Genomic DNA, 27999 nt, shown 5'->3' with positions numbered 1-27999 from the left:
GATAGATAGATAGATAGATAGATAGATGGATGGATAGATAGATAGAGCAGTGGATAGAGCAGTGGGTAGAGCAGTGGGTAGAAGTATTTAGGACTTTGCATGCAATGGCTCCATTCACAAACAGCAATAATAAGGATTGTTGTTGAGCAGAAAGGTGACAGTTATTGTTAGCTGGGCCCATTGAGCTTTAACAATATCAGGGGCCTGGCTGGAAATAACGATCCTTCTTCTTGCTGTGAAACTTTGTGAATGGGGCCTCTTTGTTTGTGATGTCGCTATGACATCATAGAGGGATGTCCCCACTGTTCTTGCTCCCAGTTATTGTATGATAAGCATAGCTTTATATGACATCAATGCCAGTGGATCGGCTTTGGTTCAATAATCTAACACTCTATTTTTTGTCTTTCCAGGTGCGCAAGTGCTTTTCTGACTACCATTGCGGTTTTCAGGGCGATTTCCTCGGAGAATTTTTTCCGGCGAATTTACTTCATCTTTGTCGATTTTATCCATCTTTATCGACTTTTATCCATTGACATCTGGAGAGTTTAAAGGGGTCGCTTCAGATCGACACTTAGGTGGTCTGAGGGCCACCACAGTGGTTGCAGCTCACCTTGCTGCAGGTTTCCAGCTTGAGTTTCAGCGACCCCCAATTCAACTACCTACAAACATCGTAATCTGTAAGTATCTATAATATATTTCTCTCGTCTTAGGTAACTGGCAATGATAACTTTGTATTAGGCACACATTAGCTAAATAGACTTTCCCGTTTCAACTTCCTAAACTTCCTTAGCTCATTTGGGTTTGGATTTCTATGTGGGATCCGATTTTCAGGTTGCCTCTCACATCTCCCCTCTAATAAAATGAGGTGAGGTCAAACTTTGCCAGTCAAGACAATAAAATGAAATAAAAACGTGGGAAACATTTTGATTTATACTTTGACTAACCATCTTTTTTCTTTCATAGGTTCCCATCACTGATTGAAAGGAAACGAGGAGGACCTCGGATAAGACATTGAAAGGAGAAATAAAAAACATGATCAACATGACAGAGGAGAGGGAAAAGGAAGTCATCAATAGCATGATGAGGAGATTGGAGGAAGGAAAGAAAGGGATGAGAATGATGACAAAGACTGAGGAAGAGAGCCTGCAGAAACAGATCATTGATAAGATGATCAGTCTGGAGGAGAGAGCGGGAAAAGAGAGGGAGACCCGCAAGGAGATGGAGATAAAAGAGATGAAGGAAATGTTTAAAAAGAGCAGGAGGGAAATGAACAAAAAAAAGATGATGGAGAAACAGAAGAAAATAGATGAGAACACCAAGAGAGAGATACGAGAGAAGAAGCAGATAGCTGAGGACAACGAGAGAAGGGCGGAGGAGGAAAAGATTAAAGAGATCATGGAGCAAGTGGAGAATGATCCAGAAACATGCAGGAAGCAAATGGAGCTGAGGAGGTATGAACACATTCTTGTATGGTAGCACCTTGTCCTACAAAGTTTAGAGAGAGCATGTGAAAGTCATCAGCTTCTGCTGTCCTTATAGAGCAGGGGGCGGCAAACTCCGGCCTTTAGGCCAAATACGGCATAGCCGGTAGTTCGTTACGGCCTAACGCACCCTGGCCGATCCGGCCTAATGCCGGCTGGCAACCCACGGCTCCGGAGGAGCGGGTTGCCGGCGGATTGGCCAGGGGGTGTTAGGAACTACCAGAGCCGGAACTCCGGTGCCACCCCCTTGCAGTTGCTCCACTATTTACTGCGGTCGGCGTTGATACTTCCGCCGCTGCGGTAAATAGGAAAAGCTCTCTGAAGGTAAATCCCTCTCCTCCGCAATGCATACAGAGGAGAGGCATTTCACTTCAGGGGGCGTTCCCTGGTGCTGGGCGGAGCCATCGGGGCGGGTCTGGCCTACTGTGCTGACGCCCACCCCATAAATGACCTAGGGGCCATAAAACTGTGCCGACCCCTGTTTTAGTGCTCTGTAGGGATGCAGTGTCATGTGGGAACATAAAGTAAATATATATAAGGTTATATCTATAAAAGTTATAGTCTTAGGATTTAAAGTGGAACTCAAATCTAACACCTTTCTTACTTTGACCATAGGATGAACAAAAAGTTCAGGAGCTTCATAACCAACCAGAATGCACAAAAACTGCAGAGGAAAATGTACAAAACAGCAATGCCTCACATGGTCCAAACACTTGAATCGTAAGTAAATCATTTCTATTTGGCTGGGAAAGGAACTCTCGGTTTGATAAAATATCTTTAAGATATTTTTAATGACAAAAATGTAGCAAACCATAAGACAATAACTAACACTCCAATTTCTCTTACAGAATTCAAGAGGACAGGATTTTACAGACGGACCAACCAGAGTCCACAATAACTCACAGCAGTCTGTACCCTACAATAATCATTGGGAAACTTCGCCCCCCAATAGGGAAATCTTCCTCCAATGAGGAAAACAACGAAGGTTGTCTCAGCCGTTTTTGGAGCGTCTTCTGCTGCTGCTTCAGCCGGAAATAAGAACGTAAGTAGAACACATTACATTTATCATAGTGAATTAGTTGTACGATGTACGGTAGGACAGACAGAGGGAATGCAGAAAAAAACAGGTGAAGCTGATTGGCTGGATGTCCTCAGGTGACATGGGAGCGGAGACAGTAAAGGAGAAGGAAGCTGAAACTAACATTAAAGAGGGAATTAGGAAGAGAGGCCGGAGATGAAGTCATAGATCACTCCACAAAACTCTATGAGTAGCTGGGGACAATTTTTCCACTTGGGGTTTTAGGTGCAACACTGTTTTACTATTTGAGGAAGTACAAAATTACAGTTAGTATAAAATTGTTCAATTTTTTATTAGTTTAAGTTAGTGTTTCTTTCCTAGTCCTATCAATGGGTCTCCCTTCTTGGTATTTATGCTCCTCCAGTACCTGGTGTTACTTCACTCATGGAGCTTTCCGAGGAAACAGAAAAAGTTCCAATACTGCACTCAGCCAAGCACCAAACCACCTCTGTCTGCGGGAAACAAACTAAGTATTAGAAGAAATATTGAAGATGCCTTAGATGTAGCTGAATGTGAATAGACGTGAACTATTTTCTAACCAAATTTTTCCTTTCTCTTTATTATAAAGGTCCCGGCCAGATACTGGCGAATCTAAAATCCAACATATATTTTTGTACTTTCAGCAGCGTAAGGATTTCTATTGGCAGCTTTGACAATTATGAATTTTTGTTGGATTGAATTTAAAAACGCCATAACACCAAAACTGAATACAACTGAAGACTAAAGGAACAAAAGCTGCAAAGCCTCCACACAAATCATTGTCATCAAAATTGCTGCTGAGGGAAAGGAGGGGGGGGGGTCATGTTCAAAAACAGGAGCAGCCATTGCTCCGCATGGGAGGGTGGGATGGATGAACATGACCCCCCCCCCCCACATCCTTTTCCTGCACGAGGGTTGCTAAAAGTGCCCCATGTGTTAAAAAAAAACTTGTTCCCCTTTTGGAGGCAAGGGGAACCTTCCACCTACCCACCTTCTCATGCTCTCCAGGGGAAGGTGGGTAGGCAAAAACGGACCCCCTTCTCACAGCACATGTGGTGCTGGACAGCCCAGTTCTGTTCAGCACTGTGTGCTTTGGGAAGGGGGTGCAGGAAGGAGGGGGGGTCATGTTCAAAAACGGGAGCAGCCATTGCTCCGCATGGGAGGGTGGGATGGATGAACATGACCCCCTCATCCTTTTAACGCACAAGGGTTGCTAAAAGTGCCCCAAGTGTTAAAAAAAACATGTGCACCCTTTTGGAGGCAAGGGGAACCTTCCACCTACCCACCTTCTCATGCTCTCCAGGGGAAGGTGGGTAAGCAAAAACGGACCCCCCTTCTCACAGCACATGTGGTGCTGGACAGCCGAGTTCTGTTCAGCACTGTGTGCTTTGGGAAGGGGGTGCAGGAACGAGGGGGAGTCATGTTCAAGATCAGGAGCAGCCATTGCTCCGCATGGGAGGGTGGGATGGATGAACATGACTCCCCCCCCCCCATCCTTTTCCTGCACAGGGGTTGCTAAAAGTCTCATCTGACCATCATTGGGTGAGGAAGCTTGAAAAAAGGGTGCAGCAGGGGGGGGGGGGGTATGTTCAGTGATGAGAGCAAACACTTGTTCCCAATGGCAGGGTTGGTAGGCAGAACATGACCCCCCCCCACGCCTGCATTGGTGTTGTAAAAGTGCCCAATTCTGTTTTTGAGGGCATAACCCACTTCTCCTGTTTTGGACTGTCTTCATGGATTTGTGGTCGTGGTAAAACTAATAACATTTTGTCAATTCATCATAATAAAATCTTACCATTTGTGTTCCTGCACAGTGCCAACACTTACCACATTATGATCCAAAGTACCAAATACTTACCACATTATGATCCAAAGTACCAAATACTGGGCCTGTAATTAGGACACCGAAGTCTGGGGGAGAGATCTGTCACCTGAAGAGCTTGCAATCTATAAGCACGCAGCAGTGGTTGTTGGCGGAGTTACAGAGAGAACATCATACAATCCACTGAGCAGGGTGAGAGTCTTTCCATCTGAAGATTGATTGTGGCCCCTGTCCTGTAAAAGGGCCCAGAGATAATGGAAGGTTTGTTATACGGTGACAGCGGAGGGGTCACTTATTACAAAGATAAGAGTCAGACCCTTGCTGGGGTGTCACTGCCCTCCTACTCAGGGGCAACTTGGGGCAGATAAGAAGGCCAGACTGTGCTTGCTGCTAATTACTTACCCCTGGGTGATTTGGAGAAAGTGCTTGGGGACATATTGGCACGGATTGTAACAGAGATTTCACAGCATTTCCCTCCAGTTATACACGGGGCAATTGTTTTCCTATTCTGCCTCTTTTACCCAAATTGCAGGAGAATCAGACAAAATAGGCTCAGACTGCCCCCTGCTGTTCAATATTCTTGAATTTGGCTGAAGAAATCATTAAGAATCAGTTTTAGAAAATTCTAAATTCTGACTCCAGGTTTCCAAGCCCGGTTAAGCTACGTACACAATTCCAATTTTTATAGTTGGTAAACGAACGACGAACAATCCTGCACGATATCTGCGAACGATCGTATGGCACCAATCCTGTACATACAGATAACGACACGATCGTTCAAAGATATTGTACACACGATAGATGCGATCGTTTGAACGATACAGGAAGTGACGTGCACCACAGGAAGTGAGTGAACGTTTGTTCACCGCGCATGCTCAGACCATGGACGATCACTGAACGACCGTACACACGATAGATGGTCAACGATCGTCGTCCAATCCGATCCGCCGGTCCGGTCGTTCATTTCCAACGACTATCCTCGTTCGTCGGCGTCGTTGGTTACTTTTTTTACGAACGATTTTTGGCCAATCGGTCGTTCGTCGTTCATTTCCAACGATAAAAATTGGAAGTGTGTACGCAGCTTTAGAATTCTCAACCAATCCGACTCACCGCTAGCTGGCACTTTATAAAGAAATATTAATATTAATGATAAGCCCCGGGACCATGTGCCTGGGATGGAGGATGGGCCAATATGGAGCAGTGGGTGGAGGTCTCATAAAGGAAACCTGTCATGTTACAAGGCCCCTGGGATATACCATGTGAAACTCACCTGCCGGGGGCGCCATCTCCATCTTTCTCTGATGTCATGACTGAACAGTCCTCCACAGCATCCAATCAGCATCATGCTTCAGCACAAAAATGGACACTGGCTGTGAATAGTAACACATACAGGCAGACAATATGACAGGTCCACTTAGTAGCTCTCTTCCCTGTCTGCCCACTATAGCCCTGACACCCCCTCATTCCTGCCCTCAGTAACTTATACAATAGGCCAGGGACTTACCTAGGGGTCAGTGGGCCCTCCCCAGGAAAGTAAACATTAGGCCACAGTGTTATTTTTACCTCCTGTCACCATGGCAACAGCTGTCATATTCTCCTCAGAGTCCAATGTGATAATCCTATCTTCGGAATGACGTCACAGCGAGCCGTTTCTGCTTTGTCTGCGCGCGCATCGCCTATCTTTTTCTATGGGATTCAGCTTCAGTGTGAGCTCCCTGAGAGTGGGCGTGTTCTATAGACCTCGGAGATCAACTGTGCCCGCCCACCTTGTACTGTGAGATAACCCCGCCCCTCCTACACCAGCAGCAGCATGAGAACTGTGTCCATGCTGCTGTCATTACCCCAATGTATAAACCTTCATATCTCCCACACCGATTGTTGTACAAATTTCACATTTTCAGGGTACACAGAGGACCCCAAGAGCTGATAATAAACTTAATTTCAGCCCCCTGAACATAACATGTTGCCAGATATGGGGTCCCAAACATTAAATCCTAATAAGAATCATGGATCCTTTCTCATTAAAGTGGAAATAAAGTAAAAATAAAAGACTCTTTTACTTGTACAGATTCGTGACATATGGTACTGTATTTGTAAAAAAAAAGACCAATATTACTGCACATGTGTGTGTATGCCATCTTTCGTCTTTCACTGACAGAAAAGACCGTCCTGCGCATTCCTGGAGTTTCCTGGGATTCATGGCGTGCGTATCCCAGAAGGCTTTGCGCTCCCTTCAGTCTTTACCACCTAAACATGAAATTTCTAGGCAAATTAGAAAGAGGGCAAAGAGAAGAAAAAGAAGATGGGGGAATTTCCATTCATTTTTTTTTGTTGCATGGATCCAACAGGAAATACAAATAAATTATCTCTTGGAAAGCTGTCTCTGAAACAAGTGTCCCAATTGTTAATTTTCCATTTCCTACATTTCAGGGTACAACAGTAACATTTTGGAATAATATGCCACCAGGACAAGCAGAGAGGGTGAATTTTCCAAGTGAGGACATAGACACTGGCTGTACTCCATCCAAAACTTTGGGTTAAAGCGAAACTAAACCCTATTTATAATTTAATATCATATACAATATAAGATAAAGGTAAGAGGGGCATTTTATGGTGTGCTTATTATTTCATATTTACTTCAAATTGGTATGAAACATAAATGCCAAGACATAACATGCAATAAATAGATGTTGTGCAAAATGATATGTGATTAAGGCTAGGTTGTAAACAATTTTTGGTAAACAGATAGTTAGCTATTACGTCAGACCCGATGCGTTTCGCCAATTGGCTTCCTCAGGGGAACTTAGAGACTTTTAACTAATTAAAATAAAATTTTTTGCATGGAAATGTATTTTATAATGAAGGCCTATAATTCTTAAGCATACCTCACTGAAATATGTCAAATATTTATTAAATTTAAAACATTTATTAATAAACTTTAAATAAAAACACAAAAATCTGTTAAAAAATTAAAAAAATAATGAAACATGTAATATCATTTTACAGAAGCATGTATAATATATATATATATATATATATTATATGAAGATTACTCTGTATTTGACTCAATAGAGCTATTTTGTATTGGATCCAATACAAAATGATTTGAACTTCCTGCCAATCCTTCTGCCCGCACGATGCATGCACAGTCGTCACCAGGAAACCCCGGAGATGGCAGCTGAACATCGAAGGAGGATGTGTTGGGAGGAGCAGGACGCCAGGGGACGCCGACGGAGCAAGGTAAGTGAGTTTTTTTTCAAGTTTTAAGCAACCCCGAGTGTGACTTGGGATTACTGCTTTTTGCACCGATAGGGGGGTAATGGATTATTGTCATCATAATCAATTTACCATCTGCATTATGAAATATCACATTATTCATATACTAAAGCAACTAATCACATTGCCAACATAAGAAATGAGGAAAGGATACATACACTATACATATATTATGAATGATTTTGATATGTAAATTATAAGTGTATATAAGTATCATATAAGGATTTGCTACTAGGTTATACGGTACATAGGTAATGTGTCTTAATGTGCAGGTGTATATATGTATATATCCCTTTGTATGATAAAATAAAAGTTTGCTTATAAAAAAGTATAAATTATATTAATATTAAAGTATAATATTAAAAAAATAGATAAATTAATAAATAAATGGTATACTCCCCATGACAAAGCAAACTTTTTATTTTACCATACATACACATATATACACCCACACATTAAGGCACATCACCTATGTTCTGAATGACCCAGTAGCAATATTTCTCTCTTTGCCAATGTTTTATTAATTAGTTACCAGTCTCTAAGAATCCCCTGGGGAAGTCAATCGTCAAAATGCGACGGAACATATTCTTCCTTTTTAGCTTTTTTCAATATTTGGGTACTGTGATTGGCTAGAATGATGTAACTCATTCAGCCTTGGCAGCCACAAAGGAAGCAACATGTGATGCTCAGCGATTTTGACAACTGAAAGGAGCGAACAGACAGGTGAATATTTATTGCTGAATGGACATCACCTTTTTCCTTTCTGCAGTAAAACCCTGCCTGATCACAAAACTATTAAAGTGGAACTTTGGTTCTGCTTTGAATGGGCACTTCAATAGACATGTTTAAGTGTAGGATAGGAAGGAATGTGAGATATTTTAGGTTTACAGTAAAAGCTGTCTTCTACTATTTGGCCACTAGATGGCAATAGTTTAATGTACAAAACTGATAGTGTACGAGGGGGTGCTGAGAAGTTGCTGGCTTTGCCCCCTTCCAGATAAAATAGTAAAATGAGTGTGGGGGCATATGACAGCCTAATATCTTAGTATGTAACTGTGCAAATATCAGGTCTTTGCGTTTCCTAAAACTGTTTTTTCTTTTAGTGAGAAGCTGTGATGGCAGAGGCACAAGCAAGCTTCACGTCGTTGGAGTTACGGGCCGGCATGAAGTTTTTGTTTCTCCAGGGAAAGTCAGCAAAGGACATTAACACTGAGATGTCACAAACACTGGGGGAGAAGTGTCCTTCTTACAGCACTGTCAAAACCTGGATATCTCGTTTCAAGACCGGGCATTTCACCGTTGAAGATGAGCCCCGCAGTGGGCGCCCGCCAACCTCAACTGACCCGGCAACCTGCGATCTGTCCATGAGCTGATTTTTGAGGACCGGCGATAATGCCCAAAAAAAGATAGCCCAGATACTTGACATCTCACAGGAGCGTGTTGGGTTTGGTATCACCACTATCCTAGACATGGCAAGCTTTCAGTGAAGTGGGTGCTGAAATGTTTGAACAGTGATCAGAAGAAGGAACGAGCTGAAGCATCCAAAGCCGTTTTTCCCAATTTTGAAGCTGCACAGGACTTTTTGGCTAGGTTAGTGACAGAGGATGAAACCTGGCTCCACATCTATGTTTATTACTTTTACAATTTTCATTCCAGATGTGTGATGTGTCAATAAAAGGCTTAAAATTAACAAGAAAATGACAACAGTTTAGTTGAATTCATAAAATATTTAATGAAAAAAAGCTCCCAAATTATAACAGTCCACAAAATGAAAATAAGTTCATCCAATCATAGAGCGCTTTCTTCCTCTTAGTCTGACCTCATCCAGTTTTTTAATCACCGGGCTGGATTTTTTCGAGGAGGCGGAGTAACTTTTTAGCAGTGCACTGAAGATCTCCTCTGTGTTGGGATGAGTGCTAAGAAAAGCTTTCTCCAGAACATACAGGTCGACTCCTTTATCCTCTGGGAGTGCCGAGATAAAACTCAGACCAAAGTCAATGAGGACCAGGTCCAGGTCCTGATGGGGAGGCCGCAGCAACATGTTGGAGGTGGTTAGGTCACCGTGAATGACATCTTCATCATGCATACGGGCCAGAATCTTACCGATCTTCTCCGCCAGGTCATGGAGATTTCGGCCATTCTTCTGTGCAGTCATTATATAATCCCGCACCGTCACCGAGCCCTCAATGTCCTCCATGTAGATGCAGTTTGTGACATAGTCCACAAAATAGATGACTGGAGCTGGGATACCTAATAGAAGGAAGATCAGGGGAAGATGTCATAACTGCAGCTATCATTCTCACAAAAATATAAATTTATTAGAATTAAATGTTAGCTGTACTTTTCCACAGTTATTCCACAGTTATATGACGATACGGAGGTGAATAACCATTGGCAGCCAATAATGTTTGGGGTGGAATTAAAGGATAACTTTACAAAAGTACAGATATCATGACACATGATGTAAAATATAAGTACAAATATATTAAAAATGATAAAATAAAAAAATAGTTCTCTTCTTCTGTATCACTGTCCGTATTAGTCTGTGATTTGCAATCCCTATTTATTGTACAGTGCTGCATAATATGTTGGTGCTATATAAATCCAGTTTAATAATAATAATAATAATATTAAATTACTACTATTCCGCCCTCTGGTGTCTCACCTGTCTTCCTGCACCCTCTGCTGGCTCCTTCAATATACACTTTACATTATATAAAGGTGGGAGAGGCACTGCGCCCTCTGGTGGCTATGCTAAATTCGTGCACCCTCTGCTGGGCTCCTTCAATATACACGAAACATTATATAGAAGTGGGAGAGGCGCAGCGCCCTCTGGTGGTTAGCCTGAATTCCTGCATCCTCTGCTGGCTCCTTCAATTTACGTTACATTATATCGATGCGCCCTCTGGTGGCTAGCCTGCAATCCTGCACCCTCTGATGGCCCCTTCAATATACAACATTACCATTATAAAGAAGTGGGAGAGGCGCAGCGCCCTCTGGTGTCTTACCTGCCTTCCTGCACCTCAGTATAGCGCGCCCTTCCTGAGCAGTCCTCCGGTGTGTGAGTTTCTCTTCTAGCGCAGGGTGCCTGTAGGTTTTAGGAAACCTTTCTTTCACCACCGCCGCCTTTCCTAGGAACTTCCCCTGGTACACCCGAGCCTCCGCTCCCTGTTTCAGCAGCTTTAGCCCCGCCAAATACTCCCGGGTCCTCTGGCGGCTGTCACTCTCTGCCTGGCACTCCATGGCGACAACGTTCCGCAATGAGCGTAAGGTAGACCTAACAGATAACTCGTTACGGAACGTACAGGCGCAATTCGCATGAAGAATAACAACTGGCGTAGCGTGGAGCACATGCGTTGCATTCTAAAAGGCGTTCCGGCCGGAAAAAGCAAAGCTGGAACATAGTTCCGGAAACACAAATGACCTGTGCTGCACTACTGAAATATGGCAACGCTGCTTGGGTAACAAGAGATTACTCCTTACTTCCTGTTGTTGTCGACAGGACAGGAAATAAAGAAAGTCTATGCAACAGGAAACATTGCTACACATTTCTTACCAATTACCAATGTATCATAAAGCAAGTCATCACTGCGAATTAAAAAAATAAATTACAGCATGCACTACAAAACTACAATGAGTGGTGTTCTGCAAATATAGCAGAAATGAGCCCAAGAAAAATACTGAAAGATAGGGAATGCCAAGTTCCCAACAACATGCTGCAATGCATTAGTGAGATGAGCAGAGATCATTGTCAATGTAAAGCACCAAATGTCTTGTATAATGCCGGACATTGTGTACATGCATATTCTTCATCACATTACGCCTAGCACATGTATTGGAATTCATTCATTATGAATGGCACCTAAAACACAAATGAACAAAGTACCGTAAAGCAAATCTCTGCCATGACTTACAAAACATACAGAACTACAATACGCACAGCAAGCAGCAAAATGAACCAAACGCTTACAAATAAGATTAGGTCATGCACAGGCAGTACTCTGAGTACTAAGATCTCCAGATAGGTAATAAACACCTGGAATGGTTACATTCAATGGTCTTCCTCGTCCTATTCGGCTTGCTCCTACTTTCTGCTCATTTAAAAGAGCACTCAAAACCCATTTTTTCAAGCTTGCCTACCCGGCTTCTTCTGTCATTTGAAACCATCACTACTTCCCACACTACATATCTCACATCCTTTGTGTGTGAAATTCCCCCACCTACTAGATTGTAAGCTCTTCGGGGCAGGGTCCTCTCCTCCTGTATCACTATCTGTATTAGTCTGTCATTTGCAATCCCTATTTAATGTACAGCGCTGCGTAATATGTTGGCGCTATATAAATCCTGTTTAATAATAATAATAATAATAATAATAATAATTCAGACATTACTAATACTAAGTCTGCATTAGGTCCACCAGTCAATGACCCCCACTAGTGGTAGACATATCCAACTGCTGGTTCCTATACAGAACTGATCTGGGACCCCTTTTGGCTGGGAGGGGCCCTGGGCCCTCATAGAGCAGCAGACTTTGCACCTTCCTTTAACTGTTCCTACCTCCAACCATAAGTGAAGCAACTAATGTCACTTCAACATCTGCCACTTTTCTGCCTGCTAAATTTGAACTTTAGACCAATTCACTTATTTTTAAACCATCTCTAAATATTCAAAGTTCTCGGCCTTCTGGCAAAGATCAAGTGCATTTGTTTCTTTGCTGGGAGTGTTTTGCCTTGGAGGGTTTCTTTTCTGGTTCCCTGCATGCTGCTATTGGGGTAGACGCCACCTGAAAGCGTGAGAAGCGATCCCCCAGGCTGTGCAAATAGCGCTGGGTTTTGATCGAAATGGCAGCTGCTGTGGAGGAGCCAATTATTAGTATCAGAAACGGGTGCAAATTTATTTTGAAAAAGAAAGAGGATACTATACTGAGGTTTGTGGTGGAGCGGATCTTGCCTGAGATTTCTGGTGTCCAGCGGAAAGAGGTTGCGGCAAATAATGACAATCTGAAAGGAAGGACCTTTATTCTTGTTTTCAGGGCTGGGAGTATTTACAAAACTTTTTTGGTGAATGTGATAAAAAAGAAAAGTGATTCCAGATTGAAAGATGTGAAGATTATATCACATTATACAGATGATACCATGCTTGTTGTGAAGATGTTTTCCCCATATGTTACGGTGAGTGGGATTGTTTTCTTCCTAAAAAGATATGGACCGGAAAGTTGGGATTCTCACTTCGTTTTAGAGATAAATCAAGACCCCCCAGCAAGATTCCAGTTGGAAAGAGTAAATTGGGAGTTGTACTTTACTGGTATGCCGAGATTTTGCAAGAAATGTAAGAGATATGGTCATGATAAGGAAGATTGTACGGCCTTGGTGTGTCTTGCATGTGGATCATGTTAATGTGGCATGTACCGAGACTAAGAAATGCAACCCGTGTGGTGGAGGCGATCATTTGTATATGACCTGTCCTGTTCGAAGGAAAGAACAGACTGCAGGAGAGAAGAAGGACGCCACAATAGGAAAAGAGGCAGAGGACAAGGGCTGGAGAGGAGGAGTATGAGGAAGAGGTGGAAGAAGAAGAGATGGAAGAGGAAATGGTGGTTGAACCCCAGAAAGTAGTGCCTGAGAAAAGAAAGGAAAAAGAGGAGGAGAAGGTGCAAACTAAGAGGAAACCAAAAAGTGATCAGCCATTAGTGTCTGGGGAAGGAAAACAAGCTCCAAAAGAAGAACCTGATCAGGAGAAAGTTAGTAGATTGATGAGATGTGTGGCGAAACCTGAAACAGAAGTTTTAAATTACCCAACAGGAAAGATTTGGGTGAAGTTTAGTAAATGCAGCCCAGAATGGGTTTCTGGATGAATTAAGCCAAGGTGTGCCCAGCAATAATGGCAGATAAGTTTAAAATTCCACTGAAGAGACTTTTTGTGCAGTACTTTATTTTAGAAGGAAAAAAAACTACAAAATAAACTTTTAATATGTATCCTGGAAAGGTTACATTAGTAACCTGAACATTTCCTTTTGTTCCTTTTTAAGTTTGATAGTTTTTGTTGTAGTTAATATTAAAAAAAAAAAAATCTGTGTTTTATTCTGATGATGATACAAGCTCTTAAGTGCTTTGGCTTTAAATCTGAAGAATAAAAAAATTTCTAATTATCCAAAGTTAAATATTATCCAATCCTCATTTATATAAAAACAGGAGACAACCTTTCAGCATACATAAGGTATACTTTCCAAGAAACAGAGGATTTAACCACTATAGCAACTTGTATGCTATGAATATATTCCCAGCAAACATCTGCTGTTAGCAGATCTGCAGTAATGAGAAGGTAAATTGTAAATGATCACCTGATCTCTTTTAAACTTAATTAACATAAGAAAGGCTGTTGCTATAGCTGCAGCGACCTTGAAATCTTTTTTAATAATCTGTTGGGATGTTTCCTCTTTGTTGTACTGTTGTCATAGATGGTATTGGCCTGTGATGACAAATACTAATATATACTGTGTATAGTTTGTTACAGTGGCTAGACAGGAGTTCTTTCTAGATAACAGCATCCCTGTAGGATTCAGGTGATTCAGTAGGACAGGCTCATTGCATTTGGAGCATAAAGGGGTTTGAAGTATTCCGAGAGGGACATCAAAGGCAGCAAGCAAAGGACAGAACACAAAATGTACCAAAGACCCCAGAGCTGCAAGGTTTGGTGAGTGTTTTCTGATTTGTGTTTTTTTTTTTAGTTCGGGAATGTTGACTTTCCAGCTGACTTATTCCTATTTGGTTAAAGACAGTCACTGGTCCTACTAAAGTTACCAAGGTATTCTTTTCAACTTTAGGAAGCTTTATAAACCTTTTCAGCCATATACAAATTTAGATTGAAAATGTTTTCAGCTTAGTTCAGCCATTTCAGACCCAAAATACCCCTCATTAGCTTTTTTTATTGTTTTCTCAAAGTTCTGTAAGCATCAGACAGGAATTTCAACCAAATGGATCTTCCCCTTGTATTGTTTTTTCTGGCCTCCTCTACTTGATTCTATAGAACTCTCTTTATGAAACATGGCATTTAGAACTGTGTTTTTTGTTTTCAAGTCCTTCAATTAGGAAGGTTTTGGAAATTGATTGGTTTTATTGTGGTTTATCCAATTTGTACATCCTGTACTTAGCTGTGCAACTCAAATCAATCCATTCCATGCTGCCAACTGTGGTCCCTTTCCTTGTTTCCATTTCATGAAGATTCATCAGCCTGATATTATAAATATGTTACCAGAGCCTAAAGGCTTTTAATAAGTTTACTGAATCCAATCAGATTTACTCTTTATTATCTGTTACTTGTTTCTTCGCATTGAAGCTCATTTATTCTTTATAATAGGCAAGAAAGCATTTGCTACCGAGGAAGGTCGCTAAGCATTTCTCTTATGTTATTGGCATTATGGACAGTATTAGCAAATGTATCTGCAAAACATCTCTACCTTCTCATTACATAATATGAACTTGTCCTACCAGTTTCATTCATTTCCTCATTTGTGGGATGATGTGGAGACACCACAATAATGGAATCATTATCAGTGATCATTTCTCATTGTAAGTTCCTTTATGACAAAACAACATTACATAACTGCAAGACACACCGCTATCTATAATGGTGTCAGAGCATCTGTATATAGTAGCAGCATTTTACCTTTTCTCTGGGCAAAAATAGGCTAATAGAGACCTAGACTGAAAAAAGAGGGCCCTCCATTGCTGCCGAAAATACAGGTTGCCTGGCTGTGCCAAGCTTCTGAAACTTTGAAAACTGGAACTCCTGATATGTATCTGTGTTTGATAAAGAAGCAAGAAAGTCAGGCACTTGGCTTTTGATGGTCAGCAATAACTCAGTATAATTTAATGTACAGCGCTGCATAAAATGTTGGCGTTATATAAATTCTGTTTATTATTATAAATAATAATAATAATAATGCACATATTTTTTTTCCTAGCATAGTTTTAAAAGAAAAGAAAATATCCAGCCCCAGGAATTCCCAAGGCTAATGTAAACCTCCGAAAAGTTTTTATTCAGATCTGCCATACAAATGCAAATAAAGTTGAAGCAAACAATCCTTAGCAGGAATCTGGCTGGAGGCTCATTATTCCAGCATTTAGGCAGCTGAAGGAATGCTATTCGATCAGCTGCCATTACAGCCCCCATACTCCCAGCACACATAAGGGAGGAGAAGTTTGCTTCCTTTTTTTTTTCTTCTCCCCCTTGCCTGCCACGTCCTCCCAACTTCCTGAAGCAAAGTTCCTCCTTCTAATCCTGACACTGTGTGGGAATGTGCCAGCCATTGAATACACCTTACCTGTATTTACAGAACAGATCATCCAGGTAACTGTCAAAAAAACTACTGTATCCTAATTATTTTGTTCAGTAGCAATCACAACTTCATCCTAAGAAAAGAGATTCCTTGCCTAGTACAACTGTATTACTTTGTAACTAGTTCATGTGAAATATCTGATACAACTGTATTGTTTTGTTATGACCTAAAATGATATATTTAACCCAACTATGGCACTGTTATTAATACCTAATGTGAAAATTTAACACCACTGTATCCCTGTTACTATAAGTTCACATTTTGTGCACATTTCATGTCTAGTTTGTAAGATACTTTGAGTACGTCTTTCTCTGTTATTAGTGCATGCACATATAAAATCCTGCTAATTATAGGCTACAGCAACCTTGGATATGTTTAATATGCAGCTATGTGGGGAAATAAAGGCAGAAAAATAAATTGCTTGCTGAATCTGCTTTCATGTGCGCTGTATGAGTATTGTGTAATCACAGTGTAAATAAAGGTAAACGTTTGTGAATGTTAATGTATAAAGAACAAAATATCTCCTACTTCCATTGATTATATTAGGAAAGGTTCTCATGTGCCTAACCAAAATGTGACTTTTGTATGCAAACAGGACTGGCTTGAAATAAGCCAATCAAAGTCTAGCTGCGGAGTTTGACCCATTTTCAAGTCGGTGCAATTTGCATACAAAAGCCTGTGAGTATGTTACTAAGCATCTCTATTATTTCTCACAAGATCATTATAAGGTAGTTAAGGTAATCCTTTACTCAGGTATGAACATGAATCAAGGATCTGCAGCTTTCATCAGAGCATTTAAAATGCAAATAGAGGACGCTACACAATGATTGTTGTGTGTGTGTGTTAGCCAGATCCTTCAACGAGAAATAGACCGAGGTTCCGGATGTGTATTTTTTTTTTATTTTCCTGGTTGACTTGTTTGTTAGCTATCCCAGAAATCTTTTCTTACTTGTTAATGAAACAGGTGTCCTTATTCTGAACTCTTCTGCTTTTCTGTTTCATTGACATCTAGAACATTCTTGCATTTCATTCAGTTTGCTTTCCTGGCATTTTTAGTCACTGTGAAAACAAAGTTTTCCAAAAATAAATAAAAATAGATTAAGCAGCAGATTTTTCATCTACAAATCTTTTGTACAAAATGCTCATTATTTTTCTTCCTGTATTCCTATTATATATTGATAATTTGGAGTCTATGTGTTTGTTTTCCAGTAACATGTAAAATGAGAAGAATTGGGAAGTGAGCAACACTTCATTATGGGTAAGAAACTTTTCTTTTCTATAAAGTTACAACAAACTGGCTTCATTGTATATATTTTTTTAATTAATATTCAAAGTTCAGCCCTGCGGTTATATGTTTCAATGTGATCAGATTACTAAATGAAAAGTAAAAAAAAACTGAGAAAAGGCCTCATCACTAAAGCATTAAATAAATGGCATGTGTCCTTGTCACAGCTTGATATGGTCTGGTGCATCTTTTAGTGAGACCCAGATGATCAGAAATGGGGGGGAATGCCCTAAATCATGATAACCACCTACTGTTCCATTATGGCTTCCATCTGTATCCTTTCATAGCATCTTCTTATTCCCCTGGGTCCCTGTGCAGCGGCAAAGCCTCCTCTGGCCATAACAGAAAAAGTATAGATGACATTCCTAGTGTAAGACAAGAATATAACCATAGCACAATTATTTGTACTGTGTGAAAAACTAAATTGTCTCAAGGCTGGTGCCGGCGCCTCACCCCTTATCTCATTCCAAATTACAAACGTTTCGTAGGGGAAATGCTTACTTTAACCTATCACTGACACCAATGAATTATATTTTCTATTCAACTCGGACACGTTAATAAGAATTAAGGGACAGTTAAAAATCCATTTTCATGTTGAAATTCAGCATGTGAATACAACATGCTGCTGTCTATGGTTTTTCTTTCCCTAGACCAGGGGTCAGCAACCTGTGGCTCCGGAGCCGCATGCGGCTCTTCAGCCTCCTTGTTGTGGCTCCCTTCGGCTGCCGCGGGGAGATCTCTGATGGGGGATCCCCTTCCTCCCAAGACACTGCGGAGGAGGGGGATTCTCTATCCGGTGTTCTAATGAAAAAAATCTACCAGTGAAATAAATACGGGGCGTGTACAAATGGGTGTGTACAATGACATCCCCCTCCTTTGAACCCCAATTCCTCTGGAATGGGGAGATGTACAAAACCAAAAATGTAGGTGCAAGTGGGGGACACCTGTGACTAACACCCCCTAAAATTTAATTGTTAGGCTATCATCAGAATATAAAGAACTCTGCCCATCAAAAAAATCTACCATTACACATTGCTGGAGGCACCTGAACCCCAATTTCTCTGGAACAGGAAGGGGGTACAGGTGAACAAAATTAGAGGTGCAAGTGGGGGACACCTGTGGCTAACACCTCCTAAAATTTCCACCCATCAAAAAACCCCTACCCTGTTACACATTGTTGGAGGCTTCTAGCACCTAAACACCAATTTATCTGGAAACGGGGGTACAGGTGAAAAAAATTTGAGGTGCAAGTACGGGACACCCCTGGCTAACACCTCCTAAAAAGTCATAAAAACTCTGCCTATCAAAAAAATCTACCCTGTTACACATTGCTGGAAGCATCTAGCATCTGAACCCCAATTTCTCTGGAACGGGGGGGGAGGCAGTACAGGTGACCAAAATAGAGGTGCAAGTGGGGGACACTTATGGCTAACACCACCTACAACTGAATCGCTAAGGCATTGTCAGAACATAAAGAACTCTGCCCATAAAAAAAATCTACCCTGTTAGGTTAGAAGCCTCCAGCTAATGTAACAGGATGATACGTTAGAAGCTGGAGGCTTCTAGGGGCATAGGTCAGTGTTTAATTTATTTCAAAGTAGGCCTACACATGCACACTTGTTGTAACAGGTAAAATTAAAAAAATATTAAAAGTTTTAAAAGTTTATAAACTGTGTTATGTTTTGCGGCTCCAGACTATTTTTCTTTAGTGGAAGAGGAGGCAAAATGGCTCTTTTGATAGTAAAGGTTGCTGACCCCTGCCCTAGACCAATATGCAACAGCCATTCCAGCCTAACACTCAACTCTTTTAACATCTTTATACAAATGTCAAGTATCATCCTATAAAGTGTTAACAACATAATTTCAACCTGATTCTAAATCGGGAAACTATCTTCTACCCACAGCATTTTACCAATCATTACTCAGATTTATTCAAGTACCTAATACTGCTGAAAGTTATCATTCACCCAGTCTCTTAATATGATCCTTGATGGTACTCCGGGGTGTATATTCCCCTGGTACCCTTTTCTTTGATTTTAAAGCACAGTGATTGCATTATCTATTGTTATTGTTTTCCCAATTCTGTGATCTCAAAAATCCCCTGAAGAAGCCTTGCTGGCGAAACGTGTCAGGACTTGAGACCCATAATCATAAGTTGCTTTTTATGTCTACAACTAATATTTTTATTAGGATGATTGAACCTGTAACCTGAAAATTAGGTACTATGATGTATAACCCAGATCTGTAGCGTAGATCTATGTTGTATCTAGGGTTAAAGTATATGTTAATAAACCATTATTGCTTTCGCACTATGCTGTCAAAAAGCTTGTCTTTTCTTTCCTCACTTTACATATATAAATTGTCTCAAGGTAATATTCTATTCAAGTTCCCCTTTGCAAGAGGAAGCATGTACACAATATAAATCATATCTGACGTAAATACAATAGTATGTGTTAGGATAAACTTTACCCATGCATGACAAAGCTACAGTTTTGCTTTGCAACCTTTCTAATCTTCTTTAACTGCTGGGTTAGAAGAGAATAGGAAGCATGTGATGCACAAATAAGATCCTCAATTCTATCCTGAAATGCTCGTTGGTGATTCTTATTTAAAGAACTGACTATTGAATTATCAATCATGACCTAAAATTTTTTATGTGATGGTGATAAACCTTATTTTTTTTTTTTCTGTTTAGGCCTCCCAGCGGCTGCTCTCCTGTTATCGGCCACAGTCTCCTTATTGGGCGGACTGATATTTGGCTATGAACTGGGAATCATTTCTGGAGCCCTCCTTCAATTGAAAAATGATTTTCACCTTACCTGTTTCCAACAAGAGGCGCTAGTAAGCGCAGTTTTAATTGGTGCTCTATTGGCTTCACTCGTAGGAGGATTTCTGATTGACAGATTTGGACGTCGGACATCTATACTGGCCAGCAATGTGGTGGTGTTGGCTGGAAGTGCAGTTTTAATATTTTCAGCATCCTTTTGGTATTTGGTAGTTGGTCGCATCACCATTGGCTTTGCCATATCCATATCCTCTATGGCCTGTTGCATATATGTTTCAGAAATTGTCAAGCCACACCAGAGAGGCACACTTGTATCTCTTTATGAAACTGGAGTAACCCTTGGGATCTTGCTTTCCTATGGAATGAACTATTTCTTATCTGGCTCACATTTAGGTTGGAAGTACATGTTTGGCTTGGCCATTTCACCAGCTATCTTGCAGTTCATCAGTATCTTGTTTCTTCCATCCAAATCCACAAACAGTTTGAACCAAGAGCCCCAGAATGGTCTAATTCAACTACATGACATTCAGGAAACTGAAGGCAGCAGGTCTATCTCTTCCAGAAGAGAATATTCTTTCTTTGACCTTTTTCGTTCCAAGGACAACATGCGGACAAGAACATTTGTAGGTCTAGGGCTAGTTTTGTTCCAACAACTAACCGGACAACCCAATGTACTTTACTATGCGTCAACCATATTTCAATCTGTGGGGTACCAAAGCAACTCTTCAGCTGTCTTGGCTTCTATAGGTCTTGGTGTTGTGAAGGTCCTTTCAACATTGGTTGCCATGAGTTGTGCTGACAAAGCAGGACGGAGAGTTTTGCTTCTCGTTGGATGTGTATTGATGACCATATCAGTGAGTGGGATTGGGATTGCAAGTTTCATAATTAACTTGGACACTCACAAAGGCTGTGAATCGCCCATGCCAGGCAATGCAACTTTGGACCTCTCAAATGCTTCCGTTAAATTAAAATCACTAGGAGATATTACTGCTGCTTTTGAAGCCCAGCAAGGAGTTCCTGTAACCAGAATGCAAGGCTCCACCACGCTGCTCTTTAACAAGAATTTGACATGGCCATCCACACATTCTTCTGCATGGACGGCATTATCATCTCATTCTAGCAGTAAGCTGGTGAATTACCCAGAATCCCTTTCTAGAGACGAGTCACTCCCCAGTCACGCTGTGTTGACCTGGATTACGCTTTTGAGTTTAATGGCATTTGTAAGTGCTTTTTCTATTGGATTTGGACCAAGTAAGTGTGGAGTAAAATAAGTACATAGGATTTAAGGTACTTTGTGGGTTTAGAGCGTTTGGCAAGAACAAGGAGATATTAAGTAAACACGTTTAGTAAATGTGTAGCTTGACTATGTATAAAGATATGTTGAATGAATATAAATTTGTTTGACACACTTCCCACATGGCACCCCTTTAAAGAAAAAATACCAAGTGTTATACGTAGGCAGCCATTGTTTCCCACCTCCTGAAAATGTATTGACTGCTCTGTAATGAAGCTCCTTCATCTTCAATGCTTTGACCCAGAGCAAGCTTACGGCAAAAGAAATAAAAATGTTTAAGGTCTGTGACTGCGTATTAAAAACCACTGGCTCAGCCTGACAGCCAGGCAACTCACATTGTGAGAGATGCCATCACTGGACGTCTGCTTGTTTAACTTGGCACGGGTTTCTCCTTCGAAAAATACTATTTTCCATTGCTTATTCAGTGGTCTCAACATTTAATCACTGACTTGAAACATGATTGTGTGTTTCATGCTTGTTCTTGGTCAAAAGGATATTTTTAGAAAGGAGTCAGTGGTGCTGAAGTTTACAGGATTAGCATGTAATTCAAAATTTCTAATATCTATTACATTTAGGATATGTGGCTGGTTGAGATTCACTTGTAAAATCTACTAAATCGATTTAGGTTATAAAAGATAGGCCTTGATTTTAAATGTAATTTATTTTGAAACATATAATATGTAATGTTTATATCAAAGACAATGTGAAATGTTTGCAGTAATCTTAAAGCATTTAGGAAGCCTCATACCAGGCATATAATAGGGGAAATGTTTTCTCTCCATTTTATTTTTCTTCACTTTAATGCAATCTTTGCAATTGACTAAATTATTTAAATGAATTATGCACCAGTTTAATCTGAACTACAAACAACTGCACCATTTTATGTAACTGAAATCAATCATAACAAAATAAATGGTTTTGATTTCTTTACAATAATTAATCATTTGCCAGATCAGTTTTCCATGAATATTCTGTCCAAATATCAAAAGCAGATGGAATAATTTCAGATTAGCTATTTCTGACAGATATTCTGCAATGCTCTAATAAACTATGTGAATTTCAAGAAAGTTTTGTGACTAATACAAACTAATTTCATCATTGTGACGGATTAGGCAGTGAGGCGCTTGCAAGTGTCAGAATTGCTTATTATTACTTACATAGAATTTCTAGAACAATGGGAAAATGAAGTTAGTAAACTTTAAATCCTTGTACCTGTTTATTACCTGCCTAAATGTGCAAATGGTTTTCTCTCCACCCTTCAATGTTAGCATTTTCCTTTTTTCTCTCTCCAGTGACCTGGCTGGTCCTCAGTGAGATCTACCCTGCAGAAATACGAGGCAGAGCATTTGCTTTCTGTAACAGCTTAAACTGGGCAGCCAACCTGCTGATCACACTGACATTCCTGGATGTTATTGGTAAGCAATGGAGCGGGAGCTTTTAAATAGAAATGCACAAGAAATGTATGGCCAAATGAACAGCACAGTGGCTCAGTGGTTAGCACTCTGACCTTTGCAGCACTAGGGCCCAGGTTTTAATCTCGGCCAGGACACTATCTGCATGGAGTTTGCAGGTTCTCCTTGTGTTTGTGTGGGTTTTCTCCGGGTACTCCGGTTTCCTCCCACATTCCAAAAACATGCAGTTAGGTTAATTGGCTCCAAAAAAAAAAAAAATTGACCTAAGAATGTATTAAAGATGAACATACCTAAAACGTTAACATATGACTGAGGTGGGGACATTTAATTTTGACATGACTATGGACTTCGTAAAGCGCTGCATAATATGCCGGCACTATATAAATACTGTCTAACAATAAAATGTACATGTATACACAAACAAAAGATCAGAACCATGTGAGAAAACTAAAAGGTCCACTAATCATTACTTATTTTTTATCTTTTTGGGTGTTAATTGTTGCAATCCCTGATAGGATGATTCTGTTCTTATATGAGAAAACTGGAGACAAGGCCTTATGGGGTCTTCTTACAAAGTAGTGACTCAATATTGCCTGATGGAGAATCAATCAGTGACACTGACACACATGGGCTTGAAAGATAATCCGCCAAAGAATGTTTAGTTAATGTTAGATTTACAGCTTTATAAATAGACTCCTATTTGCTTTTATCTCTTAACATTGGGGCACTTTTAGATTTGTGGTGCAAGACCGTACACCTGGTAAAACTAATCGCAGGCAACCAGCTGCATGCGGCCATATACAAAAAAAAAAAAAACTGCCCAAAAAAACTTTCCACCTCCCCAATTCACTTGAATTGGAAAGATTGAAATGTAACAATTGAGCCCACAACAAAATGCTGTGGCCCAATGCAAGTCTGAAATGGCCCTTAGACATTTTACCTATATGCGCTCCACTACAAAATTGGAGATGGAATACAAATACTAAACATTTTAGGTATCTAAAGCAAAATGTAAGAAGTCGGCAATTAAAAAAACAAAATATTCTTATTTGTTTAATCTTCCTATACACAGAATCTGTAGGTCTTTCCTTGACCTTCCTCCTATATGGTTTGATGGGAGCAGTTGCAATATTATTTATTTACTTCTTCATTCCGGAGACTAAAGGACGTTCTCTCGAAGAGATTGACAAAGAATTCTCTGACAAAAGGTATTTAATGCTTGGAAATCTCGCCAATATTAGCTGATGGAGAGAAGATGTATAATACAATGGGAAATGCTAAAATGGTACTTTTTACGCCTTTGAAAACTGGGGGAAATGTAGTTCAGTTTATATTACTTGTCATTTAGGTAACAATACTAAACTAATTGAATAACACTAAACTTTTGCGAAGCAAACTTGAACCATTTTTATTTTCTCATGTACTCCTTTTCCTTGATTCTCAGTAAATACCACCCTGCAAACCCTTGGTACACAAGTCAGGTGTTTACCTCTGTCAGGGTATTCCTCTCCATTACCAGTGTATTGGGCCAATGCAAGTACTTGAGGGAATCTTTAGTGTTTAAGGATTCCCTGTATTACTATCTGCGCACAGAATATAACACTAGTTTTTTATTTAGTAGATTGTGCTAAATGTTCAGTTTGCATGTGTCCCCAGAAGGGTTAATAGTGACTAATGTCAGCATTTAAATCTCTCCTGTAAGTACGCCTTGCCATTTCACGGTGGGTAAACTAAACAATGGAGTTCAGGATCTGTGTCTGATTATCTTGATCCTCAGAACAATTAAATGTTAGATTTGCAAAGTTCATCGTGTTCTGTTAATTTTTTTCCCCCTTCTTTTGTTTTATTTCAACCTCATCACTGGAATATGCAGAGGTGAACCGCACTTAATTCAAACGCCGCCGTGGGTTTCACGTGGGGTCCCGGATGATTGCTGCATGAACTCCTCTAATAGACTTTCTGGTTTTTTACTACTTTCAAATCCAGAGCGATTATGGTTACTTCACTCGTTTTTCAAGGCCCTAAATCCCCCCCTCGGATCTTAGCGATTTTTCCACTGTTTTTTTGGTTTGGGTATTGATGGCAGATGAGAGGCCGACCACATATGCCTGCAGCTGATTGGCTTAGGGGCAGCCATGGAAAATGTCTGTTAGGCTCAAGGGCTTACAGGGTTTGGCAAAGCAATGGAGCCATCTGGAGAGGGAGCTGCGGCCTCCATCTTGTACACAGCAATGGCTTCAGCTGCCTCTGCCTCACCCTTGTTTCTTCAGCTGTTATGTTTCCCTTCCATTAACTACTTTTTCTGAATGTCCGATTGCTAGTAGTTATCGGCTTCAATGCTTCCAAATTCAGTTGTTTTTCAAAACAGCCGCTGAATTCTGAGATTTGCTGATCACTGCAGTGCTAAAAAGTCAGAACTATCTGTCTCTGTGTACAAGCCTGGAATGGCTGTGCACTTATACCAATAGACTATTACCAGCTGCACAGAATATAATCTAAAATATCACAAACATTATCACCTTATTTTATATAATAATGTTTTTCCTTTCTGAAAAAACACGGACTACCTATAGGAAGAGGTTTGTAAAAAAAAGAAACGCAAGAACAATGCCTTTGGCTAATTGCCACTGCATGCTCCGTGTGTCTGTTAATGACTTTAATTGCAGTACAAGTCTGCAGGCTGAGGCAGGGGGAGCGCCAGGCGGCGCCATCTTTCTATTTCTTCTTCCTCGAAGACGCCAGAATGGGTGATAGATTGGGAGAAATAAACTTGCTGATCTCACTGCGCATGTGTGAGATCGGCATTTTTTTCTTTTAATGAAAGGGCTCCTTGCAAGATGCGCAGAAGGAGCAGCCAAAAGCCTCCGGAGATGCGTGATGTAGGTATCCTGGTAGGCTCTGCACCTTTTTTTTTTTTTTTATTTTTTTTATTTAAAAGAAGGGTTATCTATACTTTTCTGTAAAGTGAAAATTCTGAGTTTAGGTACGCCTTAAGTTCAATATTCCTTTATTAAAGGATTTTCACATTTCAATTTGCTTATACATCAGTAATGGTAATCCTATATCCTTATCTAGTTTTAACATTCATAATTGTGTATTTAATATGTAATAGTTTGCACAGCAGAATTGCAGCGATACTGGTTATAGAAAACACGTATTGTGGCCTCAAGGCACTGAGCTGACATCATTTTTAGAAAAAAATTGGGAGAGCTTTTACTTATTTAGCTCAATGAAAAAATTCTCTACAGGCCCCTTCCATAATAGCCAGGTGAGCACCCACACAAGATCATGTTAACATAATGCCTGGACTATTGACGCTTGGGGTCCTAGTCAAGGTAGGCACACTTTTTCTTAGAAAATTTCAATTCTGAAACCCTAGCCAGTTTTGTGGCCATGCCAATGGTGTATGACTGGTGTGCAGATCATCTCTGATATTTAGACAGCTCTAGACAAAGTGACTCTTTAATGGTTCCCACCAAATTCTATAATGGTCTCCACCGAATTCTAAATTAGTATATCCATAAGCAATCATGACATTTCTTTTTTTTGTGTGTGTTTTAGGTTCTTCTCCGGCAGACAGGTTTGGAGTAATTGGGTTGGGGGGCGCATTTCTAGCCCTCGGTATCAAAGAATGGGACAGTCAGTGGCTTCTGATTCCAGCTCATCCAGCTGCTCCTGATAACTTGGTCGGTGGAGAATACCCTGTCACTTTCTGCAATCTAATAAAACTCTGAAAGAAATCAAGGGCCTCAGATTCACTTTTTCTACGAGGATGCCTTGTTTGAATTTGTTTTACCTTATTTACAGCCGTTTACAAACTGGGTATTTTTAGGATTTTATTCTTCACTACATTTCGTCTCGACACTCCCACTACAGACAGTAGATCACCAGCTATACTCACCTGCTGAGAGAAGATCTGATCATATAATTTTGTGTGATTTGCTGGGTACTCCTTCTACCCACAATGGGTATAAAGATACAGCCTGGTACCATACTCCCATGACTCAAATCCTGCAAAAATATGCTTCTTGTCTACAATCCTGTTTTGGAAGAAAATGTGTTTTAACAAATTAATTTGAATGGCCTTTGTAATTAGGGAGTCCTGAAAGCTCAGTAAATACCTAGGAAATGTAATGTTCAGACCAATTAGGGCAAAATTAAGTTCTTGTAGTAATTTTATTTTTTGAAAAAACTTTGTAATACAATACATTTGTTTCTGCTTTATACAGTTCTAATGAGAGTTGTTTGCAGTGTAGTTTTACAAATTTTGATAGAAGAGGAAATAGGACATTCCAAAATAATGTCCTAAAGTGTACCTGAAGCCTGGATTTGTTAATTACTGAACTCATTTGATACCTTTGTATAAATTAGACAGGGACTAGACAATGAACCATATCTTAAGGAAAGAAAATTGTTCCCAATACAACCTACATAAACATTTTTAAAACCTAAATGTTTACATTTTTAGGGATAGAAAGCAAAAAAGGTTTCTATGCGTACTTACATGATTGTTTCTAATGAAGGGTATGTAATTTGTATCTGAATTCAGGAAAACTTCTGCAGACAAAAGCTTTAGATGAGCTGCTTCACAAAAACAATTCCACACATAACCTTTGTTTGAGGAAGGTCATAGCAAGGCTTATCAAGTCTGCACCAGTAAAGCAATGCTATTTAGGTATGGCAAACATGAGATCAAATGAAGAAACATTTAGTTCAGTTCCAATTGCAAAAAATGTCACTTTGTAGTTATATTTAAAACAATTTGTGTGTGTAGATATATATATTGTTCTTCAATCACATCTGTCTCCAATAAATGTGTTTTGTTTTTTTTATACATGTTTCATCTGGTGTGTCATGATTTGTCCAATTATGTATTAAGTGTTGTTTGGGAGAAAATGTAGGTTATATGTAAAACAAAAGTTTAACAAACAACAACTAGGAGATAAAACCTTCTTTTCTTTATAATAGGATTACTAACATGCAATTTCTGCTGCATGTTCACATACTAGTTGCTTATTCTAGGACTACCACTAGATGGCGCCAGCAGACTCCTTGTGTGCTATTCTCTATCAGTGCTGCTGCAACAATCATGATTGATGTAAATTTAAGATAAACTCACCAAAAAACACATTTTATAATACTATTATGTTGGGGAAAATCTTATTTGAAACTGAGCTGGAGCTCAGCACATTATGACGATAGCTGCACGATTTCTGAACCCTCAGGTTTTTAATGCTACTTGCTGTCAC

General features: G+C 40.1%; 2 protein-coding genes and 1 long non-coding RNA gene across 4 annotated transcripts; 1 reads left to right on the top strand and 2 right to left on the bottom strand.

Annotated features, from left to right (window-relative positions):
• Nucleotides 1–2826: 2826 nt before the first annotated feature.
• LOC140332437 (uncharacterized) lies at nucleotides 2827–6065 on the bottom strand. Its single transcript, XR_011921121.1, has 3 exons — nucleotides 5924–6065; nucleotides 4397–4593; nucleotides 2827–3011 (listed from the first exon to the last, which is right to left on the bottom strand). It is a non-coding gene; the product is annotated as an uncharacterized lncRNA (long non-coding RNA).
• A 3278-nt stretch (nucleotides 6066–9343) lies between these two features.
• Nucleotides 9344–11085, bottom strand: TP53RK (TP53 regulating kinase). Its single transcript, XM_072414130.1, has 2 exons — nucleotides 10645–11085; nucleotides 9344–9886 (listed from the first exon to the last, which is right to left on the bottom strand). Exons 1-2 carry the CDS (start codon nucleotides 10877–10879, stop codon nucleotides 9417–9419), a joined length of 705 nt encoding a protein of 234 aa, XP_072270231.1. The 5' UTR covers nucleotides 10880–11085; the 3' UTR covers nucleotides 9344–9416.
• Nucleotides 11086–13657: 2572 nt separating this feature from the next.
• Nucleotides 13658–27584, top strand: SLC2A10 (solute carrier family 2 member 10). Of its 2 annotated transcripts, none has more exons than XM_072414129.1 (6): nucleotides 13658–14329; nucleotides 17184–17232; nucleotides 19955–21295; nucleotides 22631–22753; nucleotides 23823–23958; nucleotides 26312–27584. In XM_072414129.1, exons 2-6 carry the CDS (start codon nucleotides 17229–17231, stop codon nucleotides 26427–26429), a joined length of 1722 nt encoding a protein of 573 aa, XP_072270230.1. In that variant the 5' UTR covers nucleotides 13658–14329; nucleotides 17184–17228; the 3' UTR covers nucleotides 26430–27584. The 2 variants fall into 2 exon arrangements, with proteins under 2 accessions (XP_072270230.1, XP_072270229.1); XM_072414128.1 differs by lacking the exon at nucleotides 13658–14329 and adding an exon at nucleotides 15871–15985.
• Nucleotides 27585–27999: the final 415 nt, after the last annotated feature.

This window comes from Pyxicephalus adspersus, chromosome 6, assembly GCF_032062135.1.
Source record: "Pyxicephalus adspersus chromosome 6, UCB_Pads_2.0, whole genome shotgun sequence".
Classification (NCBI taxonomy): Eukaryota; Metazoa; Chordata; class Amphibia; order Anura; family Pyxicephalidae; genus Pyxicephalus; species Pyxicephalus adspersus.
This window is presented reverse-complemented; position numbering and strand designations above follow the sequence as displayed.

What these genes read in the sequence shown, in the direction of transcription:
- TP53RK (XM_072414130.1), bottom strand. Translation starts at nt 10,879, where the DNA reads ATGGAGTGCCAGGCAGAGAGTGACAGCCGCCAGAGGACCCGGGAGTAT. An exon ending in ACTGAGGTGCAGGAAGGCAG is followed by an intron (nt 9,887 to 10,644) that starts GTAAGACACCAG and finishes TCCTTCTATTAG; the next exon opens with GTATCCCAGCTCCAGTCATC.
- SLC2A10 (XM_072414129.1), top strand. An exon ending in GACATTCCTGGATGTTATTG is followed by an intron (nt 22,754 to 23,822) that starts GTAAGCAATGGA and finishes TCCTATACACAG; the next exon opens with AATCTGTAGGTCTTTCCTTG. An exon ending in AAAGAATTCTCTGACAAAAG is followed by an intron (nt 23,959 to 26,311) that starts GTATTTAATGCT and finishes TGTGTGTTTTAG; the next exon opens with GTTCTTCTCCGGCAGACAGG.